This window comes from Canis aureus, chromosome 15, assembly GCF_053574225.1.
Source record: "Canis aureus isolate CA01 chromosome 15, VMU_Caureus_v.1.0, whole genome shotgun sequence".
NCBI lineage: Eukaryota > Metazoa > Chordata > Mammalia > Carnivora > Canidae > Canis > Canis aureus.
Genome location: NC_135625.1, coordinates 62,802,551 through 62,828,121, shown reverse-complemented (window position 1 = coordinate 62,828,121; position 25,571 = coordinate 62,802,551). Strand labels below are relative to the sequence as shown.

The 25,571-nt window shown below is 51.2% G+C and overlaps 1 protein-coding gene across 3 annotated transcripts; it reads right to left on the bottom strand.

The window, feature by feature from the left end:
• Positions 1-785: 785 nt before the first annotated feature.
• ARHGEF5 (Rho guanine nucleotide exchange factor 5) lies at positions 786-25,074 on the bottom strand. 3 transcript variants are annotated; one of them, XM_077850264.1, is made up of 16 exons: positions 24,982-25,074; positions 24,454-24,554; positions 15,252-18,438; positions 14,636-14,693; positions 14,144-14,208; positions 13,682-13,935; positions 10,960-11,120; positions 10,290-10,442; positions 9,956-10,085; positions 9,624-9,698; positions 8,693-8,782; positions 7,388-7,545; positions 6,967-7,128; positions 5,247-5,317; positions 3,190-3,294; positions 786-2,506 (listed from the first exon to the last, which is right to left on the bottom strand). In XM_077850264.1, the coding sequence occupies exons 3-16, from the start codon at positions 18,424-18,426 to the stop codon at positions 2,349-2,351; spliced, it is 4,815 nt and encodes a 1,604-aa protein (XP_077706390.1). In that variant the 5' UTR covers positions 18,427-18,438; positions 24,454-24,554; positions 24,982-25,074; the 3' UTR covers positions 786-2,348. The 3 variants fall into 3 exon arrangements, with proteins under 3 accessions (XP_077706390.1, XP_077706391.1, XP_077706389.1); XM_077850265.1 differs by lacking the exon at positions 24,454-24,554 and having other exon boundaries at positions 15,252-17,159; positions 18,174-18,438; positions 24,982-25,070; XM_077850263.1 differs by lacking the exon at positions 24,454-24,554 and having other exon boundaries at positions 24,982-25,070.
• Positions 25,075-25,571: the final 497 nt, after the last annotated feature.

Below are 25,571 nucleotides of genomic sequence, written 5' to 3'. Positions count from 1 at the left end.
TGATGGTGAAGATAAACTGTAAAGAAGAGCTAAGCTGTATTAGTGGTAAAAGTGACAGATGGAAATTCAATGTGGTCAAGGGCACAAAGGAAGTAATTCAGCATAAATGTACATGATGCTAAACTCTAAGCTTGTTACAATCCAGAAAAGGATTATAAAAAGCTACTGTTGAGGTTTCCTGAAGACACTACCCTTGTGCATGGTTTTGCTAAAAAAAAAAAAAAAAAAAAAAAAAGAAAGAAAGAAAAAAAACAAACCAAACCAAAAAAAAAAAAAAAAAAATCCAAAACAGTAAATATTCATACATGTCTCAAATACAATTCTGTCCAAAAAGTGTTGGTAAATTGTTGTTTCTAAGACAATGATGCCAATCGGAGTTAAAGAATAAGTTGAGTTAAATTCTGGAAACCTGAAGAAAGGGGAAACATTATGTAGATCTATACCCAATTCTCAAAAACCCAAAGTATAGGAAACTTAATAATTCAACTGAGTAGAGATGACTCATATCTAAGTTTCTGTTTGTTTGATTATTGCATTTAAAGCCAAGGATCTGGGATGCCTGGGTGGTTCAGTGGTTGATCACCTGCCTTCAGCTCAGATCATGACCCCAGGGTTCTGGAATCGAATCCCACATCGGGAGCCTGCTTCTCCCTCAGCCTGTGTCTCTGCCTCTCTCTGTGTCTCTCACGAATAAATAAATAAAATCTTCAAAAATTAAATAAATAAATAAATAAATAAATAGATAGATAGATAAATAAATAAATAAATAAATCCAAGGCTCCAAAGACAGGGAGAAGCCAGTTGTCTTTTAATTTCCCAGGTTAGGTGAGAGTAACTCAATTAAATGAATACATATTAAATATCTAAAGACAGTTTTAGTCTTAGAGATGTCAATTTGAAAGGCACTCAGGCAACCTTAGCAACTTCACAAAAAGAAGCATTCAACTAAAAAAAATATTTGCCTGTGCATAATTCCTAGCCAACACAGCGATGTAGGATTCTCTATCTCTTACTGGGTTGCCTTTCTCAGTTGAAGAGCATCACTCTACATTATTTCTCATATAGAGCCCTCAGACAGGAGTAGCACAGTCATCTTTTAACTTGGATCATTATAGTTTTCGCCGGGACATTATTTCTCTAGAGAGCCCTCAGACAGTGTACAGTGTTCTTTTGAACTGGATCATTGTAGTCTTTGTGTGGACATTCTGCTGTTCTGTTTCATCTCTAGAAATGCTCAGAAGTAGAATTGCATTGCAGCTTTGTGCAAAGGTGAGAATAATACTATAAACTTTGAGGTTTCTGGGTCTAAACCTGTCTCTTACATTTAAGGAACCTGAAACATGGACAGACTGAATCATGGCAGTGCAGTAACTGGAGGTGGTCTCTTGACTTGGGTTCTAGGACTCTTCCATTATACATGCTACTTTTCACAAGGAGAATGAAAACAGCTGGGAAGACACCTTCACCATAATTCAGGTCAAAACATAAAATCTGAGTGGTCTGAGTAGGATGTCCAAATCCACTGAAACTAACCTATGCCTTAACTTATGGGTTCAATAAAAAAGAAGGTTTGAATGGGGTTTTCATCACCCATCAATTTCTTCTAAATCCTTATACAACCTCTGAGGCCAAAAGAAACAGGAAAACTGCCCAAACTCTTGGAAGTCACGAAGCAAGAGTTGGCATCTGCTGTGACCTAGGTACCATCTTGGTACCTAAATCAAATGGCCTGGGATCCTCACAGGATTCCATGTTCTGTACCCTTTTCAGTGTCCAGGAGTCTGAGAAGAAAACACTCAGAGAAGTGCCAAGTTTATTAGAGTGAGAGAATGCTACCCTCACATCGCCACCAACAGACATAGATCCCAGAGATGCATGCCCTGACCTCACACCAATAATTATGGAAAATCTCTCGAGTTGACAAGAGGCCACCAAGTTGACCCTCTCATCGGATGTGCTAATCCCCCTTAAACATCTCCCTCCAACGGACTGAGGCTACATTTTGTTTAACTTATAGCCATGATGGAAACTTTGGTCAGCCCTGAATCTGCAGCACTCTGGAAGCAGAGAATGTTTAAGTACTATACGGTAGTAGAGGTAAAGTTCCTTAGCTTAGGCCCTATTTGTCCCTTTTCTTATGAGAAAAGGTTCTCAGAGTCCAGTGCAAAGTCTAAAAATCCCCCCAATAAGCACAAAGCACAAAAAGGAGCTTTGGTAGATGCATTTTGTCAAGTTTTCAGACGGTCTAGTTCTTGATCCACAGAAGGCCTCTGTTGCAAGGTTCTGGGGGCCAGCCCTTTCCAGGAGCATCTTGTCCTTACGCTCAGGGAATTCCTCCCAGAAAACTGCTAGGTCTGCTGCTCCACCAGCTGTAGTTTGGCAGTCTTGACTCGGTGGGCTTCACTCACGTTCCGGGCACGGACCTCTCGGTTGGAAATGAACTCCACTTGTTGCATAGGGAACCAGCCTCGCTCCCCATCTGAGAGTCTCATGCCCTCCAGCCAGCCTATGGGCACAGGGTGGGTGGGAAGAATTACCTGGGGCAGGCCCACAAAAAGTCCCTTTGGATCTCCTTCCCCCAAACTTTTCTGAATAGTAAGTCTAAAAGGACTGAAGAGACTAGTGTGTGAACCCGGGCTGCTCTAGGTCTGGCAAGGTCTACAGCTGCCTACTTCCTGGGCCTTCTCCACTCTTATGGGTTGAACAGTGTTCCCCCAAAATATATGTTGAAGTTCTAACCACAAGAGCCTCAGAATGTGACCTTATTTGGGAATGGAGTTCCCAGGTGTAATTAGTAAAGTTACGATGAGGTCATACTTGAGTAAAGTGGACCTTAATCCCATACGACTGGTATCCTTATAAGAAGAGGGAAATTTGGACACACACACACAGACGGAAGACAGAGGTAGAGATTGGAGTTAGGCTACCACAAGCCAAGGAATACCTGGAGCTACCAGAAGCTGGAAGAGGGGAAGGAAGGATCCTCCCCAAGAAGTGTCAGAGGGAGTATGGTCCTGCCCACACTTTGATTTTGGATTTCTGGCTTCTAGAACCAGGAGAGAATCAACTCCTATTGTTTTAGACACCCCCATTTGTGGTGCTTTGTTATGCAGCCCTAGGAAACAAATACATACCAGCTATAGGATCCCACCTCCAACGCCCAGCTTACTCACAGATTCTCCCTCTTACCATCACTGCTTTGCTGGGTCACCATCACCACGTCTGCCTTCTCTAGTGCCAGCTCGTCGTTCTCTCGGGGTTTGTAGGCTCGAAGGCACTGTACTTGAGGGGAGTCTTTGGAAGACAAGAGCATGAAGAGAGGTTAGAAAGGCAAGTGATAGGAACAGAAAGTAAGGATTACAGGGGGGAAGTTGGAGGACTCAGGGGAGATAAAGGTCAGGCTTTAGAAAGTTAGACAAGAGACAATGGGAAAAATCTGCATCCTCTACCAGGAAACAAAATGGTGGAAAAGGAAATGGAAATACCGGAATTGAAATGAGTCAAAAAATTCTATTTCTCTGGGGAAGACGAATTGAGAAATACGTTGTAACCGCCTTCAGTGACTCATTATTATAAATATTCCAATTCTGCTAAAGACCCATCTTCCCTCTGTAACCTTCCCTGACTCTTTAGTCCTCAGTGGATTCTGAACTCCTTTAAAATTAATTGTCCAGGGACACCTGGGTGACTCAGCAGTTGAGTATCTACTTTCGGCTCAGGTCGTGATCCCGGAGTCCCGGGATCCAGTCCCACATCGGGCTCCCTGCATGGAGCCTGCTTCTCCCTCTGCCTGTGTCTCTGCTTCTCTCTGTGTGTCTCTCATGAATAAATAAAATATTTAAAAACAAAAACAGAAACCTAATTGTCCATTTACCTCTCATCCAGTTGCTTTGTGTATATTATCTGTCTCCCCTGCTAGATTGTAAAATCTGATTCTGTGACTCACTCTTCATTTCCTTTCTAGCACCAGATGTGGGATTGGAAGAGATGCAACCTGTGGGGGTCCAGGTATGACCTAAGGAAGGCGCTCTTCATCCCCTTTAGCTTTAGTTTCCTCACTTGTAAATGACTGGGTTGATCAAGGTGATTCCTTGCAAAATTCTGGATTTTCCATACTTCAGTATTTTTGTGGACCAGAGGAAATTTCCATAGTTTTGAAGCTCTAGATAACAAGCCTCAGAGGACTCCTGACCCATAAGCATTCCATCTTACGTCGCTCTATGTGACCACAGTTCACTGGTTCCCTCAGAAAACAAATAGAACACTATTATATTATTATCTCTACTCCTCTTTCTTTTTATTCCTTTCTTTGAGAGAGAGAGCATATGAGAGAGGATGAGCAGGGGGATGGCAGAGGGAGATCCATGGGCCTTGATCCCAGGACTCATGACCTGAGCCCAAGGTAGATGCCTAGCCTACTGAGCCACTCAGGCATCCCTGTAGTTCTTTTTCTCAAGCTTATCTCCAACTGCCATTCACAAGACCACAGTGAAGGAGGAAGAATCATCTTGCCTTCCTTTCAACTGGGGAAACAAAAGCCAGCAGATGGGTCACATAGTGAACCAGTTACTAGAACTCAGTTTACAGCCTGGTTCTCCTACTTCCTTTTCCAAGATTCCTTGTATTTGTTCTTTTGAGTTACCAGTGTTCCTCTGAGTTCAGTTCCTCCCTGGATACCAATTAGGGAATTCTTGCTGGTGGACAGCTGGGGGCTTATGGGAGACCCAGAAATCAAGGTTTCACATGGATGCAAGACACATTTGGTGTGTGTGTGTGTGTGTGTGTCTACATGTGGGTACCCGGAAGCCCAGGCTCAGGGCAGTGTTCTCAGGCCATTCTGTACAGGAGATCGTGTGGTTAAAACAAATCGACTAGGTTGCTCTTCTCCCACAACTCCCACTCCAGCCCTACTTTCTCCCCATATTTCCCCCAAGACCTTTAGCAAGTGAAATCTAAGGTAAAATAATAGCAGGATAGACTTAAGGGAACAAATATTTTAAAAGAGTAAATTATTGCCCAAGGGAGAAAGTATATGAAGGACGAGGCACTACCATTGTGGTGAGTAGTTTTAAGTGGATCATCTCAGGTGCTTAAGCTCCAGTGGCCAGACTTCCACTCTCAAATTCTGGATAAAAGCAGTAAGTGGAAGTCTCTCAGGGTTACGATCCAGCCCCCTAAACTCCTGCATCCAAAGGTGACCTCCAGCCCTATTTCCCCCTTTTATACCCTTTTATACCCTCACTCACCATAACACTCCAGAAGGTCCAACTCCTCTCTGGGCATGGCCAAGGCTGAGATCCATCGAAGCTTTTCACTTCTGAGAAAACAAAGCAGGGTCAATGCTTCAGCTGCAGCTCTGGGGTGGAGGACGATGGCCAATGATGGGGAAGGGAAATAACTGTGGAAAAGACTTGTCTGGTTCAAAAAGTCTAGTTCAATAACATCTAGGATGAAAGTCAATGACTTTGCTTGGTTGGAAACATAAGATCTTGAATTGTATGTTAATGTGTTTATCACCCTTTATTTTTCTCTTCTTTCTAAGCTCAACCTCTTAATGGCAGATCTTTCAAGTGGAGGCATAATATCAACTAGACACATGAGATTTTCCATTTTGTACTAAGCAAAATGTTCATCTCGGTTTAGATTCCCTCTATCACTTTGCATAATTCTCAATACTCTACTGCCCACCTCCCTTCGATCAGATATCTCAGAGATGAAAATTATTTTGTAATCATAATTAGATCAAGGAAATGTGTCTATTTTTTTTTGCTCATGCAATATAACCCAAACTAATTTTGTAATTATCTGAAGGATTTTGTATTATGTTAGCCTCTGCTTCCAAAAACACTGGAGTAATTGAGACCCGACACTACTTCTATTTGAGGAAGATGCTGCCCAAAACACTAAACAAAGAACGTGAGTCTGTATTTGATTACTTGACTTTGGTGACGTTTTGCATATGAACCCCTGTATCAGCATTTGTTCCATAAGTGAAGACAGGTATGATTGATCCCACCCTGAGCTGTCTTCTGAGAGACAAAACTGAAAAGTGCCTGCAACACAGGAATTCTTGGACCACTTGGGGTCCTGTCAAATTTTTTTTTTTTTTAATTTTTATTTATTTATGATAGTCACAGAGAGAGAGAGAGAGAGAGAGGCAGAGAGAGAAGCAGGCTCCATGCACTGGGAGCCCGACGTGGGATTCGATCCCGGGTCTCCAGGATCGCGCCCTGGGCCAAAGGCAGGCGCTAAACTGCTGCGCCACCCAGGGATCCCCCTGTCAAATTTTTTAAAGAAGAGCCTTCTTATATCTCTTATAACAGCAACAGTAGCTATAGTCTTGTAGTTGATTCGTTATTTTAGGCATATGTACCAGATTTTATAGGTCTTATTCTTTAATATTCTCTAAAGTGTATGTATCTATGTGCAAATGTATTTATTATTATTATTATTATTATTATTATTATTATTATTAAAAAGATGAGCAAATCAAAGTTCTCAACACTCTAGATTTCTGTTCAACAGAAGACTGGCTTGGAAGGTGGGAGGAAGGCAAGCTAAAGACACCCCAGGGCTTATCTTATCCACATACATGTCCACCAGCCTTTGGCACTTAAGAGTTTCTGTTTACACACATGGGCATTACGGACAGGACATTAGGAATTCTTTAGTTACTCTATACCAGCCCATCTCCATCCTGTTATATCACAAACTTTGTCCCTCTTGACTAAAGAGCATAAAATAGATGCTCAACTTTGGTAGCAACTCTGTACCCTTTCCCACCCCATCTCTTGCAAGGTGTCCATTAGCTCTAAGGGTTTGGGTTGGGATTTCCCAATGGATGCTCTTTAGTCCAGAATAGGATAAATAGTGTGTGGCTGTTTTCTGGACACATTTTCTGCCCCAGCCCCACTTCCTTCCAAGGCAGTCCCCCCTCCTTCTCTCCCTCTCCCAGCCGCATCTCACTGGGTCTCTGTGCTGAAGAGGAACTCGGCCTGGGTGCCCTGCGCGTTGTGCAGCAGGAAGAGTCGGAAGAGGTTTTTGTGAGGTCCGTGTAGCTTCATTTCACACTTTTCCCCTCGGATGGAGGAGAAGGGAGCATGGTCAAATACCAGGAATCGGCTACCCCTGCAAAATACAAGGCTAGTTAACCCGACTGTACAATTGTTATATCTGTAACACAGTATGAGTCCCGCTATGTGATCTTGTGGCATAATTTGGTGGGATCCCTTCTTTCTCTTCTCTAGGCCATGACCTGCACTCCCTGGGCTGAGCCCCTGAGAAGGGCTCCTTAGGGAACATGACCCCCCTCTGTCCCTTTCGTCCCTGCCCTCCTGCCCTATCCCATTTCCCTCTTGTGCCCTGGCCTCCCATTCTAGTCACTGACTCTCGGGGCCGAGACAGCAACAGACAGTCATTGAAGAGATGCAGGTGGACAGGACGCGTGTTGAGCTTCCTTCGCAGCCCTGGGGACAGACTGAACTCCAGGGCTGTCACCTCTCCACTCTTCACCAGCCAGCGCGACTGCGAAATGAGCGGGAATATCTGTAGCATAGGGAAGGCAGAAAAGGCAGTGTCATAGGCAGGGCAGGCGTGAGGCTTCCTCGGTCCTGCCCTCCCTCCCATGCCTCTTCTTCATGAGTTCCACCACTGACCCTCACCTCCTCCCCAGGTCCTCCCTGCTCATAACCCATCTACTTAGACTGTTTCTCTCAGAGCCCCCCACCTACCACCGTCTACCACTCTGGAGCTCCCACATCCATGGCTCCTGCAAATGGAAGGTGCCTATGGTCCAACCCAGGATAGTGATGACACGAGAAAGCTCAGCCCCAGAAGCCTGAACTGGAGGAGAATCAGCAGACCCTGATGTGAGGGACTAAGGTAGGGGACGGTACGCTGCGTATCTTAGAAGTGAAAGATCTGGGCAGTAATGACATCTGTGCTTTCTCCGACAATAACCAGAGATGTGGGAAGAGAATGTGGGGGCATATGTGGGAATGAGAATAAAGAGAAGTTGGTGGGGTCTGCTTGGAGTTGGAAGTTGGGTAAAGGTAAGGGTACTGGACCACAATTATCATGTGGATCAGATTTTCCTTCTCATTGAGGGAGGTAAGGACGGTGTCTGTTCTGAGGTGGAATTTGAATGCAGAATGTTTATTTATGTTTGTATAGGGATAGGAGATTTTGGTCTTGTATTTGAAGTCAATTTCATAATGCTTTGGTTAGACTAGATGAAAACGAGAAAATACTGAATGGTTTAAACACAAAACGTATCTTTACAAAGGTTTTTACATTGATAAGTTCTCCCTCACCTGCCCACTTCCCAAATGCATATTAACCCCTCAGGTAACCCGCTTAGGTGACCACTGTCCTTTATTTCCCATGTATCCTTCCAGAGTTTCTCTATGTCTACACCAGCGAACACAGATTTGTATCTTCCTACTTTTCACCAAAGATAATATTCTATAATACACACAGCTCTGTATTTACCCTTTTTCACTTAATAATATATCATGGAGATTGGGGCAGGCATGTGGGTGTCCCAGAAACAGGACAGAAGAGAAGGCGTGCAGACGTTAAGGGCAGAGACCGAGATAGTACGAGCAAGATGGTTCTACGTTAGACGGTGACCTGTGGGTTATGCTAAAGTGAAGATTCACAGGTGGGGTCAGGGTGCAAGAGACCTACTCACTTTACACTCGAACTCAATCTTCTGGCTCAGGTAGATGAGCTCCTCTGTCCGTCGCATCCTCTGGACATTGTTATTGCAGTCTCGGATCAGCTGAACATAGAATAGAGTGAGGAGAGAGGAAGAACACTGTGTTAGAGGTTTTGACCTTGGTCTCCTGCAAGAAATTTGGAAGTTAAGGGGCCTCTGGGGGGCTCAGTTGGTTAAGTGACTCTGGCTCAGGTCATGATCCTGATGTCCTAGGATTGAGCCCCATGTCAAGCTCCTTGCATAGCGGGGAGTCTGCTTCTCCCTCTCCCTTTGCTCCTCTCCCATGCTGCACCCCCCTACCCCTGACCTGCCCTTGATGTCATGCTCAGGTGCTCTGCCTCTCTCTTAAATAAATAAATAGAATCAAAAAAGAAAAGAAAAGAAAAGAAAAAGAAAAGAAAAGAAAGAAAAGAAAAGAAAAGAAAAGAAAAGAAAAGAAAAGAAAAGAAAGAAGAAAGAAAGATAGAAAGAAAGAAAGAAAGAAAGAGAAAGAAAGAAATCCATCAATCAACCAATCAATCTGGAGGTTGGTTGTGACAGCCTCCATTTTTTCTGGCAGGCTGGGATTGCATGAGGGTAGAATTGAATTGAAGTTCTAGGCCTCTGGTATACCTTGTATGACCTGAGAGGATATTCCTGGGTGGGGTGAACCTAAGATTTAATTTGGGGATGGTGGTAGTGAGAGCAAAGCCCCTTGGGTGTGGAACATCCTCAGTGCGGGAAGGAGGCCAGGTGGGGTGGAGGGTGGGTAAGGAGGGTGTTCGCAGGTTTGGCTGGGACGCTGAGGAAGGTGAGCAATCCCCTTAGCAGGGTCCTGTGCTCTCTGGAGTCATGCACCTTGGCAGAAGAAGAATTCTCTGTGAAGGCCAATCGAGGGGTGTGAGTGGGGGTGGTGGCCGCCTACCTCCTCCAGTGCATGATGTGCCTTTGTGGCCTCTGCTTCCTCTGGAGATCCAGGCTGTGTTCTCTTCAGAATGTTCTGTAGAACAAACCGTAGGCAGGCGCCAGGTGGAAGGAAGGGATGGGAACACAGGAAGAAGGAGTTATGGAGGGTCGGCTAAGGCGGTCCAGAAACACCATTTTTGCAGCAGATCCCCCCTGAGGAAGAAGGGTGTGGGCAGCGGGGAGTCGGCTCCATCATCCACAGGGTGCGGAAGAAGGGTGACAGAACCTTGGGGCTCCCGCAGATCACCCCTCTTGGGGGGAGGGGGGAGGCCCGAGGAGGGACCCCTGTACCTGGAGCAGCAGTTTGAGACGCGTGATGCGCTGGAAGGGCAGGATCAGAAAGGACTTCAGGGAGAGGCGCTGGCAGACGGGGTCGCTCTCCAGCTTCTCCAGGACCTCTCGGAAACTGCTGTTGCTGTTCCTGCGTGGGCGAGCCTCAAGTGAGAAGGGACGTAGGGGGCGCGGGGGACGGGGGTGGGGTGCAGGGCGTGGAGATGGCACAAGAGAGTGGGGACAAGAACACGCGTCGTGTGGATACCGTTTGGGGTTGGGGTTGGGGTTTGGGGGTTTCCGGGCAGGGTCCCTGCAGGGCCCGCAGGGGGACCGCAGGGGGGTCAGGGCTTACAGCAGGACTTGGAAGGTGCGCTCCTGGTAGGTCTGGTTGGTGACATACGGCAGGTAGACCCGGCGAAAGTCGGGAGCGTGGTTCAGGACTACGTCACACACTTGGAAGGTGAAGATGTTGCTCTCGAAGTTCTCCTCCAGGTCGGAAAGGAACCTGCACGGTATCCGCACGAGTCTCCTGAGACCTGCGAGCAGCTGGCTGACCCCCGCCATACCCTGAGTTTGTGACTATTAGCCGGTAACTTCGACTGACTTCTCAGCTCTGCGCCCCTCTATGCTCTAGGGTTCCCTGCAAGGCAATCTCTAGTTTGCCCCTCATATAACCCTCTGATCCCTATTTTCCATTTCCTGTTCTTCTTTTGCTTCTGTCCTGGCTTTCTGAGCTTTCCCTGTTTCCCAGAGCCCACCTCCAGGGCAGCACCTACCCACAGTACGTCCCTTCCTCAACCAGGGAAGCGTTTCCCATTCGTGTGTTGACCCGTTAATGGATCTGTGCACCCACACACCCTCTCCTCTTCTTTGCTCTCCCTCCCTACTCCGACAGCATTGGGAATCATGAAAGGAGCAATGAGAAGGCTTCTGAAAAGGGGGTGAGGAGGAAACACCCGATGGTTTATAGGCTAAAGATACTGAGGCTGAGTGAATGGTGTTTGGGAGAAGAGGAATCTCACGTGGTGCTGACTTCACGCACGTCCTGTAAACGAGAGAAGAGCCACTGGTATTCCTGGTTGGAAAGGGTGGCCCGCAGTGGGGCTGAGAGCTGGAAATGATCCACAGCTACATGCAGACTGCGTAGGTATGAGGCCTCTGACACGATCAGCTCAAATTTGGCCTGGGAGGTTGGAGAGGAGATTAATTTAAAATAGTTATGGAGTCCCCAGTGTATGCTAGCCAGTGCGTGACGACATTCTACGGGCAGAGCAGAGGACAAGGCGGATCCTCTCATAGCTCACAGTCACGTCAGAGCCTAACCTGGGATCAGGAGAGAGAAAGAGCACTGGAGCCTGTGGGAAGAACGTACAAGCCCCTATAGGTATGAGAAAAGGGTACTTTCAAGAAGCTTAATAAACTGAGCATCTTTTGAACCGAGTATCTGTACTAAAGTAGTGGCAAGAGATGAAGCTCAGAGGGCAAATAGAGGGAGGTCAGGAGGATTGCGTGAATGAGGTAAAACAGTTTGGACATATGGGAAGACTGAAAGAGGCTTTATGTAGGGAAATCACTTGATCAGATTTGGCTTTTATAAAGGTTATTTCTGAGCATGGCATGCCCCTAACCGGGCAGAGGAGCCACGTTAGGAAACTGCCATAGTCATCCCAAGGCAACAGAGGGAGGTCAGAAGAGCCACGGGATGGGGAGAGGTAGGCCACCTTCGAATCACCTAGGAGGGAGATTTGAAAGGACTTGGTTCTTTGCTAGAAATGAGGGCTGAAACAGCAGACAGTCACAATTTAATGGCTCATTTGTTGAATTTAGTAACTGAGTGAATGGCGGACTCACTCACTGAGCCAGAGAACTTTGAAAGAGGAACAGACTGAGGGGATGAAGGTGATTTGGGGTCTGAGGAGAAATGGGAGGAAGCAGGACATTTGAGAACCAGATGGTGCTGTTGTGGTTTAATGGAGATGGGCCAGCGCTTGAGAACTCATTTGGAGGTTCCAGCAGGGGGCGTAATGGCTCATGGCCCTGTCCTCCTCCGGCCGGGCTGCCCCATGCTCATCTAAGCACGTCTCTTCAAGGTACACGCAGAGAGGGACAGAGGAGACCAAGACGACACACACCTGGGTGATGACCCTCACCCACAGCAATACTGAACTGGGGGCGCTGAGGTACATCTGAGTACTGGTTCCAACATTCACTGACCATATGACTTTGTGGGGCCCATTCAACCTCACAGAATCTCCGGGTTTTTGTCTTTCTGTGCAGGTACAGTGACCCCATGTCACAAAGATGTTATGACAGTCAAAAGAAATGGGATCGGTGTAAACACCTCGTAGACCCCAGAGGGCTATTTTATGGAAGGACTATGTGCCTATAAGCATAGAGGCTCCTCTTCCTAGAAATAGGAGGCCAGGGCTAGCCCGGGACCCCCAGTGGACTTCCCAGTACGCTCGAGTGGGTGAAAGAGAGCTGGGGTTCATATCATCTCCTGTTGTTTGGTCCATAAGTATTGGGCAGATCACGGATTTTTTATATATCCTCCATGTGCTTTAGAAGTTGAGGTCAGAATAAGGCCCCCAAGTCGGAGCTTCAAAAAACCTACACATTTATAGCTGCCTCTGTTTGATTTGTTTATCCATAAGTCCTTCTGGCCAACATCTGACTCCTTCCCACCTCTGAAGAGGGGAGAGTATGGCACTAATATGTATCAAACCATGTACCAGTCATCACGCTAAAAGCTACATATGGGTACCTTACTTAAACCATACAGCAACCCTGAAAGGTAGACATTATCTTTAAGTCTTAGACAAGGAAACTGAGATTTGGTGAAGTTATAAAACTTGCCTAAGATTACACAGCTAGCAAATGGCGAAGCCAGGATTCCAACCCCGGTTGGCCTGACTTGAAATTAAAGTACAGTGGTAAACGTTTTTTGAGTGATTGCTATGTACCAGGCACTTCTCCTTTTTGGTTCTCCCACTATTTGAGACCCAGTGTTACAAATGAGAAAACAGAAGGTTTTCTGGCCAAAGTTGAATAGCCAGCAAACAGCAAAGTGGGCTTCACGACCAGGTCATTTACTCCAGAACCCAAATACGTATACAGGATTCCATGGTGCCTTTCCATGGTGCCCTATTGTCTTCCTGGGAAGAGAGGCTCCAGGCCCTATTTTAGACTGATTATTAAGACAAGCTCTTCCATGTGAAACCCGTTAATGGTAATAACGTAACAACAAACAGCCTCTACTGGAGTCTTGCCATTGGGTGTTAGGACCGAGCCGAGCCTGATGGTCATTTCAAAGCCTCTATGAGACCAATGGGCCACAAGACAGCAGCAAGGGCCAAAAGCCACTCAGGTGCCTCAGTTGAAGAGAGAAACTTCAGTGTAGCGTGGAACCCTGATTGAAGAGGGAAGTTTTAGTCTAGCCTGAGCCAGCAGCGAAGGGAGTAATTGCACATCCCTCCCAACAAAGTCAGGGGCATGGTCACTTGGTATGAAGCCCGACCAACAACAGGTAGGAGGAAGCGGCCCCACGCCCTGCAGAAGTGGGGAGCAGGGCCGGTGGTAACATCCAGAAAGCAATTCAGATGCATCAGCGTGGAGACCAGTGACAGCCATGGCGTGCATAGAGCATGTGATGAGTGGTGGTGGCGGTGAGCAAGAAACGGGCATAAGACTTTGCTCTCCCTCCTGCACCGCCACCCCCTGCCCCAACCCTGCCCCGCTGGGTACCTCTTGCAGTTTTTGATCTTCATGGGTCATGGAGAGCAGCACGGTGCTGTTGCGCACCACAGGGATTTCCTGCCAGAGGGAGCCACTGGAGGCCATGGACAGGCGCTGCAGGTAGGATTCGGAGGAGACCAGAGCCTTCCGGGGCTGCCGGGGGGAGGCGGGCCCCGTGGCCTCTCCCAGGCTGTCCAGCCGCTGCTGGCTCTGAATCTCCTTGTTCAAAACCACATCGCTGTATTCCTGGTAAAGCAGCTGAGCTGCAAGGGCAAAGAAGATGACAGAGGGAGAGAATTAGGGAGACAGGGATGGGGAGGCATAAAGACAGAAGCCACCAAACTGCTTCTGGCTGTCCTGGCAATTCTCTCTCCTTGGAGAGATCACGGACTGCCCCACCGAGGGTGGCTATGGGCTCCAGTCTCGGGCAAAATGCCACGTGGGGCTATACTTCTGTTTCAAGGGACTCACAGGAGTTGATGAGCTTCGAGCGGCGTCTTGAAAAGCCTCCCATCACCTCCTTTGGTTTCTTCTCCCTATGGAGACAAAGAGGAGGGCTCTGGGTGCTTGCTGGCCACTGACGCAGAGAAGCCCCAGGTGACCATAGATGAGATAGTCTCTAACCTCTGGGACGCGTGCTGGGATGTCAGGGCCGAATCCCCTCAAGAGGCAAGCTGTGGCCCTGACCCACGTTTAGGTAGTTCAGAGCTTTTTTGGATGTCATGTTGGACGTTTACAGGGGGGTTAGTTCATGGCTACGGAACCTAGGAGGACGGGAGAGTCGGACCCAGCTGACAGCCGGGTAGGCAAGAGATGCCCTTACCCTGGAATCCTGGTGTACGTCTCTTCCCTTCCCTACCCCTGGAAGACACAGGGTCCCAGAACCCTTGTCAGATCATGGAACTCTCAGTGTCCTAAGAAAGGACAGTCTAAGTGTGTCTGTCAGGAGAGAAGGGGACTCACCGAAACACAATGGTGTCTGAAGGGCCAGGGGCCTTTTCTACGCCTGGACCTCTTGTATCTGGAAACAGAAATGGTGAAGTCACTGAGATTTTGGAGGGACATTCAGGGTGGCCAAGAAGGCAAAACTTAATGCAGGAGATGCAGGCCTCTGAGGGAACAGAAGGGCTCAGCCGGGAGTCTGTGCAGGAGAGCAGTGCCAAAGTAGAAAGCATTTGAGGACACGATTAGCAGGTGTGTCCCCAGCCCTGGAATCCTGGTATCAGACGTGAATTGGACAAGAAGAGGATGTCTTCTGTACCACTGGGAGGACATTGAACAGGTGCTGGTAGCTGGAAAACATGTGTGTCGGGGGGAGAGAGGAAACATCCATAACAAAGTTGGGAAAAACAGGTACACAGTCAAACACCACCATGGCCAGGTGGAAGAGTGGAAGGAGAAGGAAAGTCCTACAGCGAGCTCAGAGAGACTCTCGAGGGCTTCCCTCTGTGTTGACATTGGGTAGGCGGATGAGCAGGTGGATGAGGAGAAGCCCCGGGGACAGAAGATGGGTGAGGTGGTAAGAGCTGGAGAAGGCTTGAGTGTCACCGTGATCTTGCCCCTCTTGCCCCTCGCTTACCGGAAGAGCCCTCAGGCAAGATGGAAGGTCTGCGCAGGCCTTGCCGGTTCCAGCCCTTGTGCTTACTGGACCCCTCACCGGGATCTGCGACCCGCCCACTGACGCTCTCCAGTGGTCTCCCTGTGTCCCGCCTGTGGGGCCAGCTGGATGCCTTCTCCAGGTGGGGATGGCTGAGCTTTTCCGACTGCCTTGCTTGGCCTACATCCAACCTCCTCAGGCCATTGGCTCCTTCCGGAGGGGCTGATCTTCTCAAAGATCCTCTGGCAGGGGCCTCAGACTCTTCGGAGGGTCCTGGTTCACAGGTGGGTCCCTGGAGCTCCAGACTCCAGTGTGTGGTTGGGGAAGACGGACTGAGAAGGGTTGCCACATTGCTGAAAGCCATGCCAGGGGACACTTCACTCTTACTCCTGCTGGTAGAAGCCAAAGAGTCTGTTGATCGGCCCATGGCTGGGGGCCAGGAGGTACGTCCAACAGAATGGGGAGCAGAGACTGTCCGCTCTTGACAAACAGGCCTTGGCTTACCCCGACCCCCTGAATTCATGAGTTCTCCCTGAGTGCTCCTACTCCTCCCCTTGGACTTGGGGGGTAACGGAGGTGGTTCAATGGGAGGATCCATAATAGGGACAGGGGGGAGAGGCCTGTAGATCCTTGGATTACTAAAAGAAACAGAATGGTGGGGCTGGGACAAATCAGGAGTTGGGGGCAATGGCTTATTGTATCTCAGCCTACGGGAGAAAGAGGTCAGAGTAGGGGTGGGAGTGTCCGGGGTAGAGGGCAGAGGTCGATGCTGCCTTGCCACGAGGGGGTCAGGAAATGGGGGAAGTGGGCCTTTGGGGGGACCATGTAGCCCCGAACCTGGGGCCAATGGAAGAGCATGGCCACACCTCTTCAACGTGGCAACTCCTGCATGGAGGTGGCTGTCTCTCTCTACCACGGAGGGGTGGACATGCCTCTTCTCTGGGGGAGGAGGGGGCAGAGGTTCAGGGATCCTCCCATCTACAGAGATAAAGGGTGGGGAAGAGCCATAGGCAGGAGACTCTGGGGCAGAGGCTGAAGTGTGTGGGGAGCCACATGGCTGGGTGCTACAGGGACTACTGGATCTTTCCAGATTTGAAGTGAATTCTTGAGAGTCCCACCCCAGAGTAGATAATGAACTAGGGGATTCGGGAATGATCCTACAGTCCCTACCACTTTTCCTGTCCCTTCTTGGGATCACAGAGCCATAGATGGCAGGTTTGGGGGCCCTTTGGGGCAACTCTGAATGAGAAAAGGAAAGTGAGAGTCCCAGCAGGTCCGGAGTTGGCTCTGTCCTATGAGAGCCTGGGAAGGAGTTGCTCCTTAGGTGCTGGACAGTCCCTGCAGGGTGGCCTGGGGGGCCCTGGGGGTGGGCCCAGATGGAGCTGGTGGGTGTTTCCACGGTGGCCTCTGCAGAGGGAGCGCCAGGGAGGGCAGCTGGGGGAGTCTCGGAAGCCCCACAGTGATGTGCGTGGGTGGTCCGAAGAGTTGCTCTGGAGGTTTCTGGAGAATGCGCAGCAAGAAAGGGCTCCCTCCTGGGAGAGCCAACTGGGGGGCTGGCAGACAATGATGTAGTCGTCCGGGAGGAGACTTCAGCAGGACCGGAAGGAGGTGGATGGGGAGTCCTCGGAGGAGTTGCAGGGGTACCGGCAGAGACCATCTGGGTCCCCTGGCCGAACACTGCCCTCTTCCCCAGCTCGGGTCCCTCCTGCTGGCTGTCCTGAGCTGCTTCTTGGGCGGGCGACCCCCCAGCAGGAAAGGAACCAGGTAAAGAAGCAGGCCGGCCCGACCACCCTCCGGACTCCAGTGGAGGAGGCAGAGCTACAGGGGATGGTTCCTCAGCCCTAGGCTCCTCCCGAGGCCCAGGAGTACCGGTCATGGGATAACAGGTGTCTGGAAACAAGTCACAGGGAGAAGAGACCTCAGAGGCTACCAGAGCCAGTGTGGAAGGACCATCACGTGCTTCCCCCTCTTCTGTAGGCCCCTCTCTGCCCTCTCCCCGAAGCGGGTCCCCATCCCAATTCTCCAGCTCCTCCTCCCCTGACCCCACTGCCTCCGCCTCCCGCCCCTCCACCGAGGCCACCTTCCCCCGAAGACCTCGAAGACCTCGACCTTCTGGCCTTCCAGTTACTTGCCCTGATTTGCCCACCACGCTCCACTTCTCCTCATTCTGAGCAGCCCCGCTCCCCTCCTCTGGCCCCCCTGTCTCCCTGTTCCCCTCCTCTCCCTGCTGTAGACCCGGCTGGCGCCGAGGCTCCATCCCCTGCTCACTGCAGCGCAGACCTTCCAATTCCCCAGAAAGCCCCGTTCTCTCTCCGTGCTTTGCACGCATCGCACGGCCTCGTCTCTGCTCCTGTTTCTGCTCTTGCTCTCCTGTACCGTCCGCCTGCTCCCCGCCCTGTTCCTGTCCCCCTAAACGCCCATCGCCCCCCGCCGCTGCTTCCTCCCGGAAGGCCGCTTCGGCCAGTCCCTGCTCCTCCAGCCCCCGGGCATCCAGAAGGCACATGAGTCCCCCTCTCCCTGGACTTTCTTCGGCCCCCGCAGCCCGCAGCTCTTCCCCCTGCTTGACAGAGTCCCCCGGGTGCTCGGGCTCTGCAGGGTGCTCTTCACAGGGAGGCCCAGATCGGGGCTGAGCGGAGGTGTCTGGAGAAGCCTCCTCCTCTTCTGCATGTCCAGTTCCCCCAGGCAAGGAAGTGAGCTCTGGTCTAAGCTCCATCTCCACCCCGCCACCCCGCTCTCTGGACACTGGGACCGTGTCTAGATGTTCACCCTGAAAAGGGCAGGCCCCGCGCTCTGCGTGAGCTGGTGTCCTTGCCCGACCGTCTGCCAGGCTCTGAGGCACCGGCTCCTGGCGCTCCGGGGTGTCCCACGTGTCACCCACGGTGTCTTCCTGGTCGGTCTCCACACCTGCAGGGGCTTCCTCGGGGAAGGAGGTCATGCTCTCAGTTGCACAGCTCTTCACATCCTTTAGGCCTCCCTGCTGGGGCTCCAAGAGTCCTCGTCCCTCTGCCCATGTGGACGATGGCTCCCAGCCTTCTTGAGCTTCGGGCCCCAAGGTGGCAGTCTGACCGCTTCTCCTGAGAGGTTCCGGGATAACGCTGAGCTCTGCTAAGGCAGGGATGGGGGTCAAGGCCCCGTGTTGGGGCTCCTCAGCCTCCATCAGGGCTGAGCCCTAAAGAGGAATAAAACACAAAGTTCTCATCACCCTTTCTGCTTCTACCTATCAAAGGAACAGAGAGCAAGAGTGGGACATTTCTTCGGTTCCATTTAGAGTCCCTCTTGGTGACAAAACGTACTCAGCAACGTAAGCAACGGCCTCTATGAAATGTACCACTGATTTGTTCATCTAATAAATATTTACCCAGTGACCTCCCTCAGGGCAGGGCATTCAGTGGTAAACAAGACAGACCGACTGTGTCCTCATGGAGCCTGCAGTCTGGTGGAGGAGACAGATCATAAATGATTAAATTAGAGTATAAGACCGTTGTCAAATAGCACCAAGCACTCCCAGTGGTCATTACTCTCTAGATTGTATTATGTCATACTGTCTCCCAGTCTACGCTCTGGACACCAAGCATGACTCAGTCCTCTATAACTCGCAGACACAGTGAGTGACACACCCTGAATCCAACAACCCAGCGAAGAGAGGGAGGGAGATCTTCCTCCAAAGCTCCTGATGGGATTAAATAGGTCTGTGGCCACGGCAGCCAGTGTAGCGTGATCTCCCTGTGCACCCTCTGGAGTTCACTCACCTTAGCTTCCACAGGATCTAGCAGAGCCTCGTAACTACTTAGCAATTCTCTATTCCCTTATAGAAGCAGCTGTCGTAGGGGCACCACACTGGGTGGCTCAGTGGGGTCAAGCGTCTGCCTTCGGCTCAGGGCGTGATTCCCCGGGTCCTGGGATGGAGCCCCGTGTTGGGCTCCCTGCTCAGCGGGGAGCTGGCTTCTCCTTCTCTTTCTGCCCCTCCCCTGGCTCGTGCACGCACTCTCTCTCTCTCTTTCTCTCTCTCTCAAATAAATAAATGGAATCTTTAAAAAAGATTTTTTAAAAAAGCAGCTTTTAGAAAGTAGTATGGTAATGACTTACTAGATTGGAACCGTAGGAGACACAGCGGTTACCCGCTCAGTCAGGTCCGTGACACTGGGCTACCCTACGTCCCCCTGCTTCCAGCATCCCCGGAACTCCTTCCGCCACCTCTTGGAAGTTTGTCCTTTCCACCTATCTTCTCACTTCCAGCAGAAAACATCATCTCCCACCTTGCAAAGAATTTAGAAACCCAGAGAGGAACTGCTTGGGTTCCTGGCAATTCAGAGCGCCCGGAGTTTCGCGCTTTTCCTCCTTCCTGCTCAGACAGCCCAACAGGTGGCCGTCCCCTTGCTGGCCATGTTCTCAAGCCTGCCTTCTCGGTCACCTTATGCGATGGATTTTCTCTTCTTCCCGCACCTTCCCCCCGCTCTGTGGTAACCATCCCACAACTGAAGCATGGTCGTGGCCTTCTTATCTAAGCTGTGAAAGGAACTGTTCAACCCTGAGGTCCTCATCTCCTCCCACTCCATGTCCTCCACTAAGCAGCACTCCGCCCACCTCCCCCACGACCGACCGTCAATGTTAACACCAAGGGACACTCAGTGCGGTGGTCCTTGTCGGTGTCTGCCACTACTGCCATCGGAAATACTTTCTTGTCATTCAGGAGACCACACATTCCTGGTTTAACCCAGTCCTCCAACCAGGGGCCTGCCCTCCTCTCTGTAGACGTACCAGCTATCACGCACATCACTCCTCCTCTGAGCATTTATACAATCGCATGTGCATTTTGATTTACCATCTGTCCCGAACAAGAGGTGGTGAGCTCCACGAGATAAAGAGCTATGTCCATCTTGCTCGGCTGTCTACATCTAGCATAATACCTGGCCCATAATGAGTGCTCAATACGTGCTTTTCTTTAAAAAAAAAAAAAAAAAATTATTTATTCATGAGAGAGACAGAGACACAGGCAGAGGGAGAAGCAGGCTCCTTGCAGGGAGCCTGATGCGGGACTCGACCCCAGGACCCCGAGATCACGCCTTGGGCCAAAGGCAGACGCTCAGGTGCCCCTCAATACGTGCTTCTCCATTACAGAACAAAATTCTTGTTTCCCTCCTGGCCCGCCTTCCCCAGATGGAATCTGCGGCCAAGTCCTGTTGAGCCCACCTCCTCCTTATCCCTGGAGCCTGTCCACTTCTCTCCATCGGCACCGCTAGACCCTGGTGCCCTCTCCTGTCCTCTCTCACCCAGGCCACTGTACCCGGGGCACAGCCTGGCCACTGGCATCCACACAGCTCCTCTTGCACTATGGCCAAGACATTCTCTACTCCGCAGGGCAGTGATCTTTAAATGCCCCACTTCTAGTGTAAAATCTCCAGCAGCCTCTGACTGTCACCGGGACGAAACCCAAATATTCAGCCTGGGTTATGTGCCCTCCTCGCCTCACCTCTGCTTCCCCTGCAGGGGCCTCAACAGCTGTGGGCACCCCCACCCCCTGCCTCCACATGTGCTGCTCCTCTGCCTGGAATCCTCTTCTGCCCCAGCGAACCCTTTGCTACTCTCACACTCACTGCACTTGTAATTACACATTTAATGTCTATTTTCCCGGCTAGAGCGTGAGCTTCGTAAGGGCACAGACGCTGCCATATTCATCCTCTGTCTCATTGCCTGCAGCTTCGCTTGCCCTCAGCAAAGATTTATCGCATGAGTGAAGAAAGGAAGACGACGGAGTTAAAGGCAGGTTGCTCAGTTCTTATATCTGCCTTGTGTGTCTCTCGCTAATGTTGCTCAGTGTCTTTTTAGACAATCGTAGAAATCATTTATGTGAACACCCGTTTTCTCATTTTACGAAAGGGTCTGAACTCTTTCTTTGCAAGGATTTCTAACAAAGGTTAAGTAATGTTAAAAAGTACCCTGTTAACTTCAAGAGTCACAGGAGTGTCGGGGATTGTTAATTACTGTGGAGGAGAGAGAAAGTATAAAAGAGAAATGTAGGATTTTATGAGTTGGGAGAACCTTTAGAGACACACAAGAAGCTCCGCTTCACTTGCAGATGGGCAAGCTGAAGGTCACAAACCTGGACACTTGCTCAAACTTCTTAAGTAAATGGTACAGGTGACCTCAAACCAAAGTGTCCAACCTTACGTCTACTGTAGGCAACCGGAAGCCCAGCTGTAAGAAGCTGGCAGGTCCTGGCCTAGAGAAGACCCGGGGGCAGGGGGCTATGGAACCCACAGCTGTCCCTGGAGCCGCGCATCTCCTGCCTCCTCCAGGCTTCAAGCCAAAGCCCACCGCCCAGAATGCCTGCTGTCCTGCCAAGAGACTGCACAAGCACACACGCTTTCACAAGCACCCTTGCGCGAGCACCCATCCACACGCGCGCACACACGCAATAGGCCGCCCTTGCAGTTCCTATGCAATAGAGCCTGACATAACCAAACAGACAGGTCCCTAGCCACCCTGGAGATGTTGTGTGTGACAAGTTCCTGGCCACCCCAGAGACGCAGATACCATCTATATGGGGCAAAGAGCCATGTCCAACATAAGCACACTTGTGAGAAGGGCTTTCATGTCCCTTTCCAGTTAACTGACACAGTGTGTGATTTGCTCCCCGTTTCTAGACCGAAGTACAAAATACTATAATCACGAGATGATACCGTGACGTGACCCTATTCTCTCAACCACACATTAAATACTAGAGTTGCTCACCGCAAACACTTTCTGAAACTTGGCTAAGGAGGGAAGGAGGCTGTGCATACACCTGAGGTCTCCCCTCACCCACACCTGTATTGTCCTTGCCCTGTACCCATGGGCATGCTCATGTCCCCCAAACAAGAAGCTTCTAGATACACGTCTGTCTGCCCTCTCTATTCAGGCTGCATCCCCATGCGCCCTGGGGTCCATGGACACCTTCAGTTCCATTCGAGTTACGTGACGCGTGTCTGTCTCCCACAAGCCCGCTGACACTATTTCTAGCACCGCCTTTATCCATTTGGAAATACTGGTAGTCACCAGATCAGCCACCATTTACCACAAAGGAAGAACGTATCCTATGTCCCCTGTACCTGATCCTGTCCTAGTAATCTGATTGCAAGGTAAGACAAAGCGACAATGTGAGAAAGCTGAAGGAAATCTGCAAAACATGGTTCCGCCCGCACAAAGCCATCAGGGGAGAGCCTTTCTGCATCGCCCATTTGAGGTTCCCTCCTCATCCCCTTCTCCACCAGGGGTGAGTAATCGCTATTTGTCTGCGCACAGGCAAAGATGGGGCATGGCATCACGGTCATCTGGCCTTCCTCCGGACCAGACACCTTTTGCACCTGCTGACCCTGTCCACATGCAACTTCTTTCAAGACCAAGCCCCAAGTCCCTAGTGAGTGAGAGAGCTCAGTGTGTCCTTTGGGGCCCCCCAACACCTGAGCCTTGTCCATGTCTACTCACCAGAGAATTGTATTTCAAAGATATCGTCTCCTCCCTATCATGCTGCTTGTTCTTCAAACCGGTGTTGAGTGCATGTGTTTTTTTGTTTTTGTTTTTTTGAGGATCGTGCTTCCTGGATTTGGTAGCCGTGCCAGGCTCAAATATCCTGACTTATACCACAAATCACTGCAGTACTCTTGAGCTTACAGCACTACTGAGTTTACACTAGTGCTTATACTGTTGCTCGCGTTAGGAAAACACCTCCCAAATCAAAATACTCTCATTCTGATTCAGAAAAATTAGACCACCATAGAGCTGTATGTCATTATTCACTGTTTGACATAAATGTCCCCAATTGACAAAGATATGAAAATCAGAGTAGCCTTCTGGGCCACTGACTGCTAACACCTGTGTTCTATCCACGTGAGGAAAGCTCCTCCATCCCAATGAAGACTGAAATAAACATCTCTTATCTGTTCCCTAATGTCTGAAAATACATTATCCACTGTCTTGTAGACCCCATGGGCTGACTCCGAACATCATTAGCGGCGACGCTGACGTCGCCCCACAAATCCATCTGTGGCCCTGGTGCCATCCACAGAGATAAAGTGAATGTGAGCAACCTCTTTGTGTCCTTACCGTAGACCCTGAGGGTGACCTTGTTCGGTCCTATAAATGACCAGCTCCTGTTCACTCCACAGACGCAGACTCATCCCTGTCTACACCAGATGCTGTACGTCGCCTGTTTGAGTCTACAGCAGTGACACTTGAGCAACACTGCTCCTGTTCAACCCATGATCCTGTGTGTGACCCCATTCTTGTCCATACCACGTAGTGACAGACACCACGAATGACATGTTCCTGCCTATCCTACAGACACCATAGGCCACAGACAACCTCAGACTAACTATGTTAGGGGAAGCCATAGACACTGGGGACCCCTAATACATGACAACTCTTGACTATACTTAGAATTACTATTTTCTTTTAATAAGAGGGATTTCTCTGCAAACCTCCTGACTTCCCACTCTTCTCCACTAGGATACTAACAGGCAATCCTCTTGCCAAACAGTCTCTCTTAGAAACCTTCCTCCTCAGCCCCCAGGAATGCCCCCAATAGACACGGCTTGGGTTTCTGTTAACCCAAGTTGGTTAACCAATAATTCCCCACTTTGCCAGGGCCTAGACCCAGAGCCTCTTCACAGTCCAGGTGTAGATAAAACAGGAAGTCTGTGAAAGAGGCCACATCCGGGGTTGTTTAGCTGGGAGTTGGGGTTTCTGGAGTGGGCCAAGGATGCAAGACCGGGGAATGGTCAAATCGGGGAGCAAAGCAGGCAAGAAAGTGGAAAAGAAAGTTCTCTCCCTGGTCTGTCTGACACACCCTTCCCCCTCAATCTGACAAGAGTCCTGGCCAGAGTTCACTTCTTAGGTAGACAGGAGGGCAAATCTGTCTTGGGAATCCAAGATCCAGGAAAGGGAGAGCACCTGAGGTCTGGAAATCCACTGGCATCAGGACTAGGTCTCCCAGGACAGTCCTGCGGGGAAGGCAACTGTAAAGGATGCTCAGAACCGGCCCTGTTCTAGCACACGCACACCCCACCCCCCGGACCCCCCCCACCCCCAATTCAAGGAGCTCCCTTCGCACTCCCCAACCTCAGAATGCAAAGTCACCGTTAACACGAAGCTTTGGGAGTTCTTCGCATATATGGAAGAAATAGGGTGGGGGCAGGACTGGAGTCACCTTTGCGGGTTCGGGCGCCTGGGCCAACAGGGGAGAGGCGTGCACTTAGACACACGCAGTGTGCGAATCCGTAGGAAGATTCACGAAGGAAGGGCCCAGGCCTGGGTAAGAAAAAGGAGACAATAAAACACGTCTGGATTGGGAATAGGGCCACGAAGGGAGGCTCAGTGACTTCTTCCTCCGGGGGTAGGTTTCCCCAGAGCCGGAGCCTTTGAAGGAAGGGCCCTGCTCACGGGCCCAGGGAACATCTGGGGGCAGGGTGCGCGCTTCCAAGGCGGGGGCCAGGCCGGAAGCGAGTTTCCAGGCAGGAGCGTTTCCTCCAGCTTCCCTCCCGCAGCCTGGGGACGCGGTCACACCCCCAGCTCTGCCCATCTGCCCAGCCCCCCATTTCCGGAGCGGTGCCCCGCGAGCCGGCCGGCCGGGCCCGGGGCGCAGGCCCTGCTTCCCCGCGCTTCCCGGGCCCTCCCCCCCCGCCGGGGCTCGAACAGCCGCCGGCCCGGCCCGAGCGGCGACGGAGGAGGCACCCACCTGGGCAGCGTCACATGCTGTCTCGGCCCAGAGGCCCCTCCGGGTGCCCGGCGCCGGCCGCCGTCCCCGCGCAGGCCCCGCCGCCGCCCGCCGCCCGCCCCCCGCGGCCCGCCCTCGCCGGACGGGAGGAGGCCGCTGCGCTCCTCGGAAGTTTCAGGTGTGGGAAGGGGGACACACCTTCCCGGGGGGGCGGGGCCGGCCGCGCTCGAGCCCCATTGGTGAGCCGGCGGCTCCCGCGTCACGGCTGGGAAGTGGCGGGCGGGCGGGCGGGCGGGCGGCCGCGAGGGGAGCCCGGGGCGCGGGGCGCGGGGCGCGGGGCGCACGCGGGGGGCCGTCCGGGGGTCAGGGCGCTCGGAGGTCGCGGGCGGGGGCGCGGGGCGCACACGGGGGCCTCCCGGGGGGTGCGGGAGGGGGCGCGGGGCGCACACGGGGGGCAGCCCGGGGGTCAGAGCGCTCGGAGGCCGCGGGCGGGGGCGCAGGGGGCCTCCCGGGGGGCGCAGGAAGGGTCGCGGGGCGCACACAGGGGGCCGCCCGGGGGTCAGGGCGCTCGGAGGTCGCGGGCGGGGGCGCAGGGGGCGCACGGGGGCCTC

Excerpts from the sequence above, each read along its gene's own strand:
- ARHGEF5 (XM_077850264.1), bottom strand. The coding sequence starts at position 18,426 with ATGGAGGCTGAGGAGCCCCAACACGGGGCCTTGACCCCCATCCCTGCC. Across the intron at positions 11,121-13,681 it reads AAGATCAAAAACTGCAAGAG|GCCAAATTTGAGCTGATCGT; the intron begins GTACCCAGCGGG and ends CCAACCTCCCAG. Across the intron at positions 10,443-10,959 it reads GTGCGTGAAGTCAGCACCAC|GTTCCTTTCCGACCTGGAGG; the intron begins GTGAGATTCCTC and ends GATACCGTGCAG.